Source organism: Scyliorhinus canicula, chromosome 11, assembly GCF_902713615.1.
Source record: "Scyliorhinus canicula chromosome 11, sScyCan1.1, whole genome shotgun sequence".
NCBI classification, from domain to species: domain Eukaryota; kingdom Metazoa; phylum Chordata; class Chondrichthyes; order Carcharhiniformes; family Scyliorhinidae; genus Scyliorhinus; species Scyliorhinus canicula.
In genome coordinates, this window is record NC_052156.1 from 142,057,478 (window position 1) to 142,072,446 (window position 14,969).

Here is a 14,969-nt window from a genome sequence, read left to right on the forward strand (position 1 = left end):
TAGTGAGGTGGTCAGATTAAGTACTTAAGATCAGTAGGTTGTCGTCAGACGGTCAAGTGAGGTGACCAGAGGGGCAAGGGCTATCGTGGGAGTCAGGGGTGAATTCAGGGTTTAGTCAAGATTCTTACGGGGTAGTTAGGGTGAGGTGATTGGCAAGTCTGTTGTCTAGTTACTCAAGAGACCAGGTTTTAATTTGTCTAATATTTCTAGGTAATAACCCAGCTAAGTACCATGGAAGTGTCCAAAATCTCTAATTCTAGCTCTTTCAGACTCCTGGGGAGCAGAAAAATTGCTGTTCAGAGTTTTAAGCTTCCCAGGCAATTGCCATGCAAGTCTATGCATTAAGATTTCCACAGGGTCCTGATGAGCATCTTCAGTCATACGCCCTATCCCAGACGATCTGGAAACTCGAAAATGTGGCCCATGTTGCCCAATGTGCCCCATTATTTGAAAAGCTTTGCTACACCAGTAATTGCTCCCTTAGATTTGACATTTAAGAATGGAAGTACCTCATAAAGGTACTGCAGCAGTTCAGGCTTGGAGCAGGATTCACTGTCTCGGTGATACTTCTGTACGGCGCTGCCATGATGAGCGTGCAGACAAACACCTCCAGCTCTAAGTACTTTCAGCTGCTCAGAGGCAGAAGGCAGTGATGTCCATTGCCCCAATACTGTTCGTCCTGGTGATCAAACCACTAGCGGTCGCATTCAGAGCGACGAAGAATTGAAAGGGTATCTGGACGGCAGGCAGACAGAGACCAGAGTCTTGCTCTTGCGGATGACCTGCTCCTCTCCGTCGCAGACCCACAAAGCAGCATGGAAGGAATCACGGCTCTGTTGAGGGAGTTTGAAGCCTCCTCGAGCTACAAACTAATCCTGAGCGGAAGTGAAATCTTCCGGTGAACCCACAAGGGAGAGGGGCAGAGCTGAAGGGACGTCCATTTAAACAAGCCCGAAACAAACTCCGTTACCTGGGGATCCAAATCGCCCATGACGGGACACGGATCCACAAGTGGAATCTGGCCAGCTTGGTGGAAAAGGTAAAAAGGAGCCTGCAGAGGTGGGACACATTCCCACTCTCCCTGGCGGGTGTGTGCGTGTGTGAGAGAGACAATAACTATGAGAATAACTGTTGGCTGCGGACACCTTGGGCTGTAGGGACTCGTATGGGCGACTCCTGGGGAAGCCACTGGATGAGACAAGGGAAAATTGGGAGGAAGAACTAGGGTTCAAAAGAGGGTGGGGTCTCTGGAGCGAAGCACTGAACAGGGTCAACTCCACATGCGCAAGGCTAAGGCTAATGCAGCTGAAAGTGGTACATAGCACATCTAACCAGAACCCGAATGACCAGGTTTTTCTCAAAGGTGGACTGTGCCAGGGAGGCCCAGCCAACCACACCCACATGTTCTGGGCATGCCCCAGGCTTGTCATGTTCTGGACAGCCTTCTTCGAGGCAATGTTCACGGTTGTGCAGATGTGGGTGGAGAATAGCTGAAAGTGGCAGTCTTCGCGGTAACAGACCGGCCAGAACTCTTTATGGGGAGGAGGGCCAACATCCTAGTCTTTGCCTCCCTAATCTGCCACCAAATAATGCTTGCGATCAGCACCATCTAAAGCTGCAGACTGGCTGGCTGACTTGTCGGAATTTCTCCAAATGGAGAAAATCAAATTCATCATCCGGGGGTTGGAAGGGAGATTCCATAAGACGTGGAGGCCATTCACCAACCCATTCCAAAACCTGTTTGTGGCAAACAGCCTATAGGCCAAGGGGAGGGGAGGAGAGGCTCACAGAGGGACCACAGACACCAACGAAAAGCAGGGGAGGGTTGGCCAACTCAAATGTGGGGCTTTAGTACGTTGTAAACTGCAGCTGGCATGTACAGATTTGTTTATGTTTACTTTTGTTGTGCATAGAAAGAAAAAACTCCAATGAAAACATTCTTAAAAAGATTTTGGCACTGAATTTTGTGCAAGGGTATGCAGATGCTGTACTTACCCAGTAGTTTCCCATTAAATAGGCCAGGAAAAGTTAGGGGTGGTGCATTCAGGAACATGTGAATTTTTGACGGTGTGATAAGTCTTGATTACTGTCAGACAACCTCTCTGGCACTGAAAACTAACTTATACAAGCGTAGTCACGTCCTTTCAAATTGTAATTATTGTTGGAGAGTTTTCTAAAAAATATATGATATTTTACTTTTTGTTTCTTTCCTGATCTCACTCAATCCCACCTTTCCTTCCCTGTATTTATTTTTTTTTCTGTACAATTTTGCAATGAATTAAATATTCCAATTTATACTTACTGGCTTAGACTGATTTAGTCTCAGTGAGGATTCTTCAATCTGACTTTGTTGCTTGCCCTGCTCACAGACGCCACAGGTCCCCTGTGAAGGGTGCCAAACTGGATCAGACGCCTGATGACAGCAGGTTGCCACTCAGAAGCCAGTGAAGAGTCTGTGGGCAGCTATCAGTCTAGTGAACAGCAAGTGCTGTTCCTTCACACCTGACCGCAAAATCCAAGATAATGTCTAACCCAAGAATTAGTGCACTACTGTAAAGTCCCTTCACCAGATACTTTTAAAATTAAAAGAGTACATTAAATGCAAGTCAGGGTATACTACTGTAACAGCCAGCCATTTCTGTAACTGATACAGGATATAAGGCTGCTCGAGAGCATTATGTCGCTTCATTTCTCTTGGAACTGGGCTGAGTTCTCTGTTGTTGCTGATGGCACATTTTTACAGGATCCTGAAACCTAGCTGTCTGAAAGGTGCACTTCCAGAGTAAGTCTTTTTAGCCCAGAACAAATCTTCATTAGGGTTCCTTCAATTTCAAAAACAAAACAGATCGGTCCACTACATTTAAGCCTGGTTGGGGAATATAATAATTTTTACCATTCCATTAGGGATCATGCTTGAGCACATTACCAAAGGACCAAATTTCAGTTCCAGAGCCCCAATTACCAGTATAATTTCTAAATGTTGCTTAATAGCCATTTCTTAGATAGATTGGCAATAAAGTTAACCAGTATTAAACCCGACAGCACCTTTTCTATAACATTCAGTGGTAGTGACTACAATGCTGGAAAACTAGTACCTTCAAAAATCGGAGGTTCTCAGTGCTTGAGCAATAAATATATAGATACATAGAAGATAGCAGCAGGAGGAGGCCTTTTGGCCCTTCGAGCCTGCTCCGCCATTTATCACGATCATTGCTGATCATCCAACTCAATAGCCTAATCCTGCTTTCTCCCCATAGCCTTTGATCCTATTCCCCCCCCCAAGTGCTATATTTAGCTGCTTCTTGAATATATTCAAAGTTTTAGCATCAACTACTTCCTGTGGTAATGAATTTCACAGGCTCACCACTCTTCGTGTGAAGAAATGTCTCCTTATCTCTGTCTGAAATGGTTTACCCTGAATCCTCAGACTGTGACCCCTGGTTCTGGACACACCCATCATTGGTAACATCGTCCCTGCATCTACCCTGTCTAGTCCCCTTAAAATTTTATAAGATCCCCCCCTCATTCTTCTGAACTCCAGCGAGATCAATTCCAACCTAGTCAATCTCTCCTCATAAGACATGAAATGGATTAGTTTGACTTATTTTGTCTCTGTTAGCAACACAACAGTACTCCTATGAACAGTGGTCTCCTCAAATGGTGAGATAATACCTGTTTATAAGTGTTTTCGCAGAATTAAGTTCTCAATTCCAGTTTGTGAGATTTTGAGATAACCGTTTTAGATGTCAACCTTGGCTAGGTGGCAGTATACCTACCACTGAGTCAGAAGATCGTGGGTTCAAGACCCATTTGAGTGCATAATCTAGGCTGACACACTTCAATGTAGCACATAGGGAGTGTTGCACTGTTAGAGGTTAATTATACCAACATCTGCCCTTTCAGGTGAATGTACAAAGACCCCACTGAAGAGCCAGGGATATACTTCTGAGGCTGTGTAAGGCTCTGGTCAGACCCCATTTGGAGTATTGTGAGCAGTTTTTTGACCCCGTATCTAAGGAAAGATGTGCTGGCCTTGGAAAGGGTCCAGAGGCGCTTCACAAGAATGATCCCTGGAATGAACAGCTTGTCGTATGAGGAACGGTTGGGGACTCCGAGTCTGTACGCGTTGGAGTTTGGAAGGATATGGGGGCGATCATATTGAAACTTACAGGATACTGCGAGGCCTGGATAGAGTGGACGTGGAGAGGATGGCTTTAAGACAGAGATACATAGGTTCTTGATTAATAAGGGCATCAGGGGTTATGGGGAGAAGGTAGGAGAATGGGGATGAGAAAAATATCAGCCATGATTGAATGGCAGAGCAGACTCGATGGGCCGTGGCCTAATTCTGCTTCTACGTCTTATGGTCTAACAAGAAAGCTTTCCTGGTTTTCTTACTAAACCATCTCTCAACCAACATCATGAAAAGCAGTTAGATTGGACATTTATCTCATTGCTGTTTGCAGGATCTTGCTGTGTTTCATGACATTACAACAACACCTACACTTTTAAAGTAATTGGCTATGAAGCACTTTGGATATCCTGATGTATGGCTATATAAATGTACACTATTTATTTATTCACTTCTTTGCAGCCCAATGGCTTGACGTTAAAACTTTACAATTCAGATATGGTAGGCTCAGCATTGTTTAATAACCTGTTGAATACTACAGTAACGACAGCAAAACTGTCAGTGTTTGTCGGCAACATCTGGAGTCCGCACATGAGCTGTTAAGCTCAGAAATCCAGAACCCGCTGTCAGTTATTCTATGCCTCTCCCGGTGAAACTGTTATCTGCAATCATTTAGAATCACTGAACTGATATAAACGTGCCCATTTTCACCATTAAATCTCAGTGCAAAAACCCTTTACAATGTTACATTTTGCTGGACAGGGTGTAACTGTGTTTTTAATGATGTACTAAGTTCATAATTACTAACGAACAGCCTCAAAGGACGTGGAAACCTAGCTATCTGTGGAATTGCAAATTTCTCCATTATGCTAAAGAAAATTTCAACATGTTAAAATCATTGTGTTAAAGTTTAATATTTTGGTTTCTTGTTTGATCCCACAAGTATGTCCCAATTTTTATTTATCTCTCCAAAATGGCACATTAAAAAGTGAAAGATAATCACTTTTTTAAAAACTTGCTTTTTTGCCATCTGTGAGAATTCTTCAATGTGAATGGCTGCTTACCCTGCTTGATGCCTTTGTTGTTGCTGGAACCTGGAGATGTCCTTTACTTAGTGCCAGATTCATTGCGAAAGGAGAAATCCACACCACAGAGATTGCCTGATTTTAGTTGCAGCTTTTTGAGGTCAGCGGCGAAAACCAGCACTTTGCCACTGACAGCAAAATCCAGGCCATTATATGCCCATGTGAGTGGATTTCTGTACAAAGGAGCTCTTTCAGATAAGGTTAAGAGATTTGAAAAAATTAACACTGGTGGCCAATATCAACTCAAGTACTATGAAACAAGAGCAGGAAATTTTAACCACTTTAGAAAGAAACCTAGGAATGAGGATTACTAAAGGAGGATAATTAAAACATTAATTATGAGTGTCTTTAAGACAGATAGATAGGTTCTTGATTAATAAGAGGATCAGGAAGACGGAGGTCAGGGGGATTGGGTGTCCCAAATTTATTGTATTATTACTTGGCAGCCAATGCTGAGAAGGGGGGGGGGGGACTCCCAGTGGGTTAGATTGGAGGAGAGTCTATGCAGGGGGTCAGGGTTAAGGGCATTGGCAACAGCACCACTCCCCATGGCCCCGTGGAAATATTCAGGGAGTCCGGTGGTAATGGCGACGCTAAAGATCTGGAGGCAGTTGCTCCAGAACTTTAGGTCGTGGGCAGGGTCAAGGGAAATGCCAATTTGAGGGAATCATAGATTCGAGCTAGGAAGGTGGGATAGGAATTCTCGGAGATGTGAGGAGAGGAGGGTTAGGGTATTAAAGGATTTGTTTCTGGGAGGCCGGTTTGCGAAGTTGGAGGAGCTGGGGGAGAAACATGGGCTGTGGCAGGGGGAGACTTCTAGGTATATACAGGTCCGAAATTTTGCCAGGAAGGAGGTACAGAGCTTTCCGATGGTGCCAGCTCCCACACTGTTGGAAGAGATATTGACGGCAGGGGGAATGGAGAAGGGCATGGTGTCGGCGATTTATGGAGTGATTCTGGGGGAAGATAAGGTTTCGCTAGAGAGGATTAAAGCGAAGTGGGAGGAAGAGTTGGGCGAGGATATTAAGGAGGGGTCATGGCGTGAGGTGCTCCGGAGGGTGAATGCGTCAATTTTGTGCACGAGGTTGGGGCTGATACAATTCAAAGTGGTATATAGGGCGCAACTCACAAGGGCGAGGATGAGCCGACTTTTTGAGGGGGTGGAGGATGTTTGGGAATGGTGTGGGGGACGGGTCACTAATCACGTTCATATGTTGTGGTCCTGTCCAAAACTGGAGGGGTATTGGAGGGATGTCTTTAAAGTAATCTCAAAGGTGGTGCACGCACGACTCAAACCGGGTCCTCTAGAAGCCATATTCGGAGCTTTGGATTGGCCGAGGCTGGAAGCGGGTGCGGATGTCTTAGCCTTCGCCTCGCTGATTGCCCAAAGTCGGGTTCTGTTGGGGTGGAGGTCGGCTTCTCTGCCCTGTGCCTTGGCGAGGCAGGGGGATCTGCTGAAGTTCTTAATGCTCAAGAAAGTAAAGTTCGAGTTGAGGGGGTGGATGGAAGGGTTCTACAACTCATGGGCCTTGTTCATCATGCATTTTCATGAATTGGATGATATCGAACATTAGGTTTGGAATGTATAAGTTATTGATGATTCTTTTTCATTGGTATTTTGTATTCAAAATGTTGGAAGCTGTTTAAGGGTGGGTGGGATGGGGGATTGCCATTGTATTTGTTCAGTAAGACGTCTTATAACACCAGGTTAAAGTCCAGCATGTTTGTTTCAAACACTAGCTTCCTCACCTGAGAAAGGAGCAGTGCTCCGAAAGCTTGTGTTTGAAACAAACATGTTGGACTTTAACTTGATGTTGTAAGACTTCTTACTGTGCTCACCCCAGTCCAATGCCGGCATCTCCACATCATTGTATTTGTTGTTACTGTTCATTATCTGTTGTTGTAAATTTTGATGAAAATGTGAAAAAGGAGAATAAAAATATTTCTTAAAAAAAATAAGAGGATCGGGGCTATGGGGAGAAGGCAGGAGAATGGGGATGAGAAAAATATGAGCCATGATTGAATGGCGGAGCAGGCTCAATAGGCCGAATGATCTAATTCTGCTCCTATGCCTTATGGTCTTATTACCGATATTTACAATATAACTTACATTTTTCGTAAGTTATTAAAACCCTCTGCAAGAAGCAATTGCCATGCTCCATTGGTTGCCTTATTGGAAAAGCATTTTATGAATCTTTTACGCTAGATGCAGTGTGCCTTCTGCCTTTTGATGACTATTTTTAAATATATTCCTATTACGTTTGTTATTCACTACATAGCTCAGCAAGGGAATGAAAAAAAATTAGGTCACTGAATTTTAATTAGCTCAGCCACTGTTTACTGATCCCTTCAGTCTATTATAGTTGATATTCTCAATGGTAATGCATAGGGTAGGATCAGTAATAATTATTGTCCAGTCAGATAGCTACTGTAAAGTTAAATATGTATCACATAAGGCTCAGGTTTTAGTGCAAAAAAATGACCACTGCAAATCCTTGTAATTATTTTTGTTTTGTGACCACTCTCAAGTAAACCATCATTGAAATTTATTTAAGTAAGTAAATTGCAGGGCAGCATGGTGGCGCAGTGGTTAGCACTGCTGCTTCATGGCACCGAGAACCCGGGTTCGATCCTGGCCCCGGGTCACTTGTCCATGTGGAATTTGCACATTCTCCCCCTGTCTGCGTGCGTTTCACCCCCACAACCCAAAACGATGCGCTGGGTCGGTAATTGGCCACGCTAAATTGCCCTTAATTGGAAACAAAAATTGTGTACTCTTAAAAAGTTTATTTTTAAAAAGGTAGTAAATTGCAAATATCACAAGATAATTGGATAATTTAGTCCGTCCAAGTTAAATTGTAAGCCTCTGCTTCAACCTCTATCTACGCTCATTCTGTACCTCCATTACTCCCATCACTTTGTGCTTTCCTCTTTCACCCCCTTCCCACACTTTCCCATTTAATCTCATATTTCTCATCTGTTCATGCCAAATTTATGCTTATGAAGAGCACAGCTTAAAAGAAGAGCAAGGCAGACACTACTAAAATCAAGTCTGGAGGTGATAAAAATATGGATGGTGGCTTCAAGGGCAGAGTCTGAGCTTGGGGATGAGGTGAACAATGGCTTTTAGTCTTTCTGATTTTCAGTTATTAGCTCCACCCATAAGTCTTATTGATCTATCACAATTATTGGTCCATCTTTTCTGACTTCAAATGAAACATTGGCTCCCTTTCACAAGCTTTTTCAAAGAAACTGTCATGAAAGAACAATTCCCCTCCATATCAAATCACTATAAAACCTATGCCAGGTCAAGAATTAAATAGTTGTCCCATATATTAAAGTTCCTCTGCTGCAATATTGGAAGTGATGCAAGGAAACACTTGTCATTGGAGATCTTTCTTCCATCTCCAGCCTCCAACATCTCATCATCGCAACCATTCTGCTCTAGTTTATCAAGTAGTCTTTTTTTAAAAATAATTTTTATTGAAATTTTTACAAAATATAAACAACGCAACTCTATTAACAAAACAACTGCGGTAACACCCCAAGAACAATTCCCACCTAACTTCAGAAGCAACTACAAACAAAAGAAAGAAAAAACAAAAGAACACCCAACAACAAAAGGGAAAGAGATAACACCCGCTACATCCCACAGACCCATGTACACAGTTCTCCCTCCCCCCGATCCAAACCCCCCCCCCCCTCTCTCGTCCCCCGGTACAGCCGAAAGTACTCCGACCTCCTCCTGTTTGTGGCTACACTCGCCATCGGGGCCTCGTAGAGCAGCCTTACCCACCGGATAAACCCCTCCCCAACCCAAACCTCTCCAACACTTCCCACAAATACTCCCACTCAACCCTATCAAAGGCCTTCTCCGCATCCAATGCCACCACTATCTCCACCTCCCCTTCCATGGCCGGCATCATAATGACATTGAGGAGCCTTCGCACGTTCGTATTCAACTGCCTTCCCTTCACAAATCCCGTCTGGTCCTCATGAATGACCCTGGGCACGCAATCCTCTATTCTAGTGGCCAGGATCTTTGCCAGCAGCTTAGCGTCGGCGTTCAGCAGCGAAATCGGCCTATATGACCCGCACTGCAGAGGGTCCTTGTCCTGCTTCAGGATCAAGGAAATCAGCGCCCGTGACATAGTTGGGGACAAAGCCCCCCCCTTCCTTGCCTCGTTAAAGGTCCGGACCAACAGGGGGCCCAACAGGTCCAAATACCTTTTATAAAATTCCGCCGGAAACCCATCCGGCCCCGGCGCCTTCCCCGACTGCATGCTCCCTATCCCTTTGACCACCTCCCCCAGCTCGATCGGTGCCCCCAGTCCCTCCACCTGCTCCTCCTCCACCCTCGGGAATCGCAGCTTGTCCAAGAAGCGCCCCATTCCACCCCCCTCCACCGGGGGCTCCGAGCGGTACAGTTCCCCATAGAAGTCTCTGAAGACCTCATTAACATCTACTCCCCTCCGCACCACCTTCCCAGCCTTATCCGTCACTCCCCAATCTCCCTGGCCGCGTCCCGCTTTCGGAGCTGGTGTGCCAGCATCCTGCTAGCCTTCTCCCCGTATTCATACACTGCCCCCTGTGCTTTCATCCACTGAGCTTCTGCCTTTCAGGTAGTCAATAGGTCGAATCTGGCCTGAAGGCTACGCCTCTCCCCCAGCAATCCGTCCTCTGGAGCCTCCGCATATCTCCTATCCACCCGCACCATCTCCCCTATCAGTCTCTCCCTCTGCTCCCCCCTCTCCCTATGGGTTTGGATGGAGGTCAATTCCCCCCTCATCACCGCCTTCAATGCCTCCCAGACCGTCCCCACTCGGACCTCCCCGTTGTCATTGGCCTCAAGGTACCTCTCGATACATCCCCGAACCCTCTCGGCCACCTCCTCATCTGCCAGCAGCCCCACCTCCAAGCGCCAGAGCGGACGTTGGTCCCTCTCTTCCCCCAGCCCAAGGTCCACCCAGTGCAGGGCATGATCTGAAATGGCAATGGCGGAGTATTCCGCATCCTCCACCCTCGAAACCAACCCCCTACTCAGGACAAAAAAAAATCAATCCTCGAGTAGGCCTTATGTACGTGGGAGAAAAACGAGTATTCCCTGGCCCTTGGCCTCGCAAACCTCCAGGGATCCACCCCCCCCATCTGGTCCATAAATCCCCTCAACACCTTAGCTGCCGCCGGCCTCCTACCCGTCCGAATCGACCCAATGGGGGATCCAGTACCGTGTTGAAGTCTCTCTCCCCCCCCCCATGATCAGGCCCCCCACCTCCAGGTCGGAATGCGGCCCAACATACGCCGCATAAACCCCGCATCGTCCCAATTTGGGGCGTAAACATTCACCAACACCACCTGCTCCCCCTGCAGCTTGCCACTCACCATCACATATCTCCCGCCACTGTCAGCCACCACATTTAACACCCCAAACGACACCTTCTTCCCCACCAGGATCACCACCCCCCTACTCTTCTCATCCAGCCCGGAGTGAAATACTTGGCCCACCCATCCCTTCCTCAGCCGAACCTGGTCCACCACTCTCAGGTGTGTCTCCTGGAGCATGGCCACATCCGCCTTCAGCCCCTTCAGGTGCGCAAATACCCGGGCCAGTTTGACCGGCCCATTCAGTCCCCTCACATTCCAGGTTATCAGCCGGATCAGAGGGCTCCCTGCCCCCCTCCCCTGCCGATTAGCCATACCCCATCCCTTGCCCACCCCCAGCCAGCGTCCCCCGCTCTGCAAGTTTCCCACGGTGGCAACTCCCCCCCCTCCAGCACCCCCTGCGTCCTCCAGCTCCTTCCTGACCGTTTCAGCAGCAACCCGGTTACACCCCCCCCCCCCCCCCCAGGCTAGGACCCCTCCTAGCCCCGCCCCTCCCTCCATAGCACTCCCATGAGCCAGCTAACTTCTGCTGACCCCGGAGACTCCCGCCCTACCTCCGACTCCTCCCCACGTGGGACTACCCCTCCTCCATCGTGCCCGTCAACGGGTCCTCTCTCTCTCTCCCCCCCCCCCCTACTCTTGCGCGGGAAAAGAGAACAGCCAGCAACGACCTGCGCTTCTTAGCCCCGACCCCGCCCCCCACCATCTCCCAGCGCGGGAAACCCACAGAAAGCCCGCGCTTTCGCCCTGCCCGGCCCCGCCTCCTGCAGGGCTACTCCCATTGTCAGTCCCCCCCCCCCCCCCACCAGCTCCCCGAACTCCCCGTTTACCCCTCTGCCCGAACCCGTCCACCCGACCCCTGCAGAAAAACCCATACAAAAAAGACAAATCGACATCACCCCACCCACCCTAAGGCCAACCCACATCTTACATTAAACCAGGCAAATACAAATACAGTATTATACAGCATCCCCCATCTTAGACCCTCAGTTTGAGTCCAATTTCTCGGCCTGCACAAAGGCCCACACCTCCTCCGGGGACTCAAATTAATGGTGCCGATACTTATAGGTGACCCACAGACGCGCTGGCTGCAACATGCCGAACTTCACACTCCGTCTATGGAGCACCGCCTTCGCCCGGTTAAACCCGGCCCTCCGCCTCGCCACCTCTGCGCTCCAGTCCTGGAAGATCCGCACCTCCGTGTTCTCCCACTTGCTGCTCCGCTCCTTCTTGGCCCACCGGAGCACACACTCGCGATTCACGAACCGATGAAACCGCACCAACACCGCCCGCGGCGGCTCGTTCGGCTTGGGCCTCCCAGCCAGAATTCTGTGGGCCCCCTCTAACTCCAGGGGCCTCTGGAAGGACCCAGCCCCCATCAGCGAGTTTAACATAGTCACCACATAGGCCGCTAGGTCCGACCCCTCCAGCCCCTCCGTGAGGCCCAGGATCCGCAAATTCTTCCTCCTCGACCGGTTGTCCAGCTCCTCGAACCGCTCCTGCCATCTTTTATGGAGCGCCTCGTGCATCTCCACCTTCCCTGCGATGGCCACGGCCTCATCCTCCCTTTCGGAGGCCTGCTGCTGCAGCTCCCGGATCGCAGCCCCCTGGGCTGTCTGGGTCTCCATCAGCTCCCTGTTGGTTACCTTCAGCGACTGCAGCAGCTCCAACTTAAGCTCCTGGAAGCAGCGCAGCAGTCGCCTGCTGCTCCTGAGCCCACTGCCTCAGCTCCTCAAGGCCTCCGCCGGCCGCCATTTTGTCTTCCTTCCCCCACTTTTTCAGGGGTGTTTTCTCCGGTTTTCTCCTTACCCCACTCCTGGTCCGGACCATAGGACCGTTGGGGTCGACTCCTGACCTCTTCCCACATCGGGATTTGCCGTCACAGCTCCGTTGGGGGCCCTGAAAAGAGCCCCAAAGTCCGTTCTCAGCGGGAGCTGCCGAATGTGTGGCTTAGCTCCTCATTGCCGCCACCGGAAGTCCCCTTTATCAAGAAGTCTTAAAACACCAGGTTAAAGTTCAACAGGTTTGTTTGGAATCACTAGTTTCGGAGCGCAGCTCCTTCAGCAGGTGAGTGAAGAGGTATATATATATATATATATATATATATATATATACACACACACACAAAGTCAATGATGCAAGATGATACTTTGAGAGTCTTTGCAGTTACTTAAGTCTTTACAGGTCCAGACGGTGCGACTCAGGTAAGCGTTCTCCAAGACGTCAACAACGCAGAATCGCCAAGCAGAAACCGATAGCCAAGTTCCACGCACATGAGCATGGCCTCAACCGGGACCTTGGATTCATGTCGCACTATATTCACCCCCACCATTTGGGCTGGGCTTGCGAAATCCTACCAACTGTCCTAACTTGAGACAATTTACGCCTCTTTAACCTGTGATTATCCCTCTCCAGTCACATCGTCTGAAACTGTAAAGACTTAATTACCTGCCAGGACTCGCATTCAAAGTATCATCTTGCAACATTGACTTTGTCCATATGCGTTTGTGAAACCCACTTCACTCACCTGATGAAGGAGCTGTGCTCCGAAAGCTAGTGATTTAAAAAAAAACCTGTTGGACTTTAACCTGGTGTTGTAAGACTTCTTACTGTGCTCACCCCAGTCCAACACTGGTATCTCCCCAATGGTTATTTTATCAACACTCCATTGGTCAGCAATGCTCGGAACTTTATTCTCATCCTCTGAATGGCAAATATGATCACTTTCATACTTCTCTGCCTCCTCACAATTTTCAAATTTAGACTGATCGGACAGCCTCCTACATTGACTCGTTCCTTTCCAAAAATTCAAAATTCTGGGGCTTCTCACCTCTTTTTCTGTCCTTCCTTCCACAATCATTAGGTTTTAAATTCAAGCATGGCATCGCCTAATCCATTTCCTCCTCTTTCTTACTCTTCTCAACTATGATGATTTCCTCCACTAGGGGCCTTGGAACTTAATGTGATTTTCTCAAAATTTGCAAAAAGAATATGTTCAACTATTCCACATTGATTAAAATGGTAACGATAGTCACACAAATGGGAATTTATAACACAACTGGAATATCACAAAATGGACTTAGTAAAGTGGATATGTTCAACTTAATAAGTTACATTTGGTAAATTTACTCATTAAGTTCTTATACCGCTTGAAACACATGTTTAGTTTCTCCTTGAACAATTTGAAAACCCTGATATTTTGCTCATTTGTTGCTGGAAAATTTAACAAAAGCATGAAGCGCCTTCAACGTGCACTATACACAGTAAGGATTGCCATCAGTCTCTGCAGAGTTACCCCTTCCATCCTCACCAAGATCAACTCTAAATCTTGCAAACTGCAATGCAGTCTTGGATAAGCCTTCTGAAAGGCGGAAAAACTTAACACCGTTTTAAAACTTAGTAACTCAATCACTTGGTAAAATGTGGACAAAGCCTATGTGAATCAGGCCAGTTTCAGCTGCACCCAAGGAGAGAGAGTGCACTGCCCCGACTCTTGCCTTTACTTTGATCTTTTGGTCCCAGGGCGCACAGAGGGGGCACAGGGCGCACAGAGGGGGCACAGGGCGGACAGAGGGGGCTCAGGGCGGACAGAGGGGGCTCAGGGCGGACAGAGGGGGCTCAGGGCGGACAGAGGGGGCACAGGGCGGACAGAGGGGGCACAGGGCGGACAGAGGGGGCACAGGGCGGACAGAGGGGGCACAGGGCGGACAGAGGGGGCTCAGGGCGGACAGAGGGGGCTCAGGGCGGACAGAGGGGGCTCAGGGCGGACAGAGGGGGCTCAGGGCGGACAGAGGGGGCTCAGGGCGGACAGAGGGGGCTCAGGGCGGACAGAGGGGGCTCAGGGCGGACAGAGGGGGCTCAGGGCGGACAGAGGGGGCCCTTTCATTTCCCTCCCCACACCCCAATGCAAACTCTTACCTGGCAAGGTTTTAAAGACGGCGGTGAGAAGGCCCTCCTGCGCCTCGCACAGCATCGTTAAGTCACTCACTCCCCGGTCACACAAGCTCCGTCCAGGTGACCATGAAACAGGCTGCGAGCAGCCGCCGCCGCCTCCGCCTCCGCCTCCCTCCCGCTCCGGCTCAGCTCTGAGGCAAAGAGCCGCCACCACCGGCTCCGCATGGACGCAACAACCGGCCGGCTGCCCTCACACTAGCATTTCCGGGTCACCACCAGCCCCACGTTCCGGCTCTCCGTGTGCAGCGCTCTCGCCAATCCGGCCAACTGCGGAGGATTTCAACCAAACGTTCCGGAGAGCAATCCGACTCATCTCTGCTGCTGGGGATGACATAATTGCGATCGCTCTGACAAACGGAGCCATGACAATAACTTGCAGATATGTATCGTCTTTAACATGGAATAAAATAACTGAA

General features: G+C 48.6%; 1 protein-coding gene across 1 annotated transcript in view; it reads right to left on the reverse strand.

The window, feature by feature from the left end:
- dnajc2 (DnaJ (Hsp40) homolog, subfamily C, member 2) overlaps positions 1 to 14,760 on the reverse strand; it is a 66,817-nt gene extending 52,057 nt beyond the window's left edge. The window contains exon 1 of the mRNA XM_038811559.1: positions 14,518 to 14,760. Within this exon, the coding sequence (XP_038667487.1) occupies positions 14,518 to 14,572 (55 nt within the window). The 5' untranslated portion in view covers positions 14,573 to 14,760. The remainder of the gene's footprint in view (positions 1 to 14,517) is intronic.
- Positions 14,761 to 14,969: the final 209 nt, after the last annotated feature.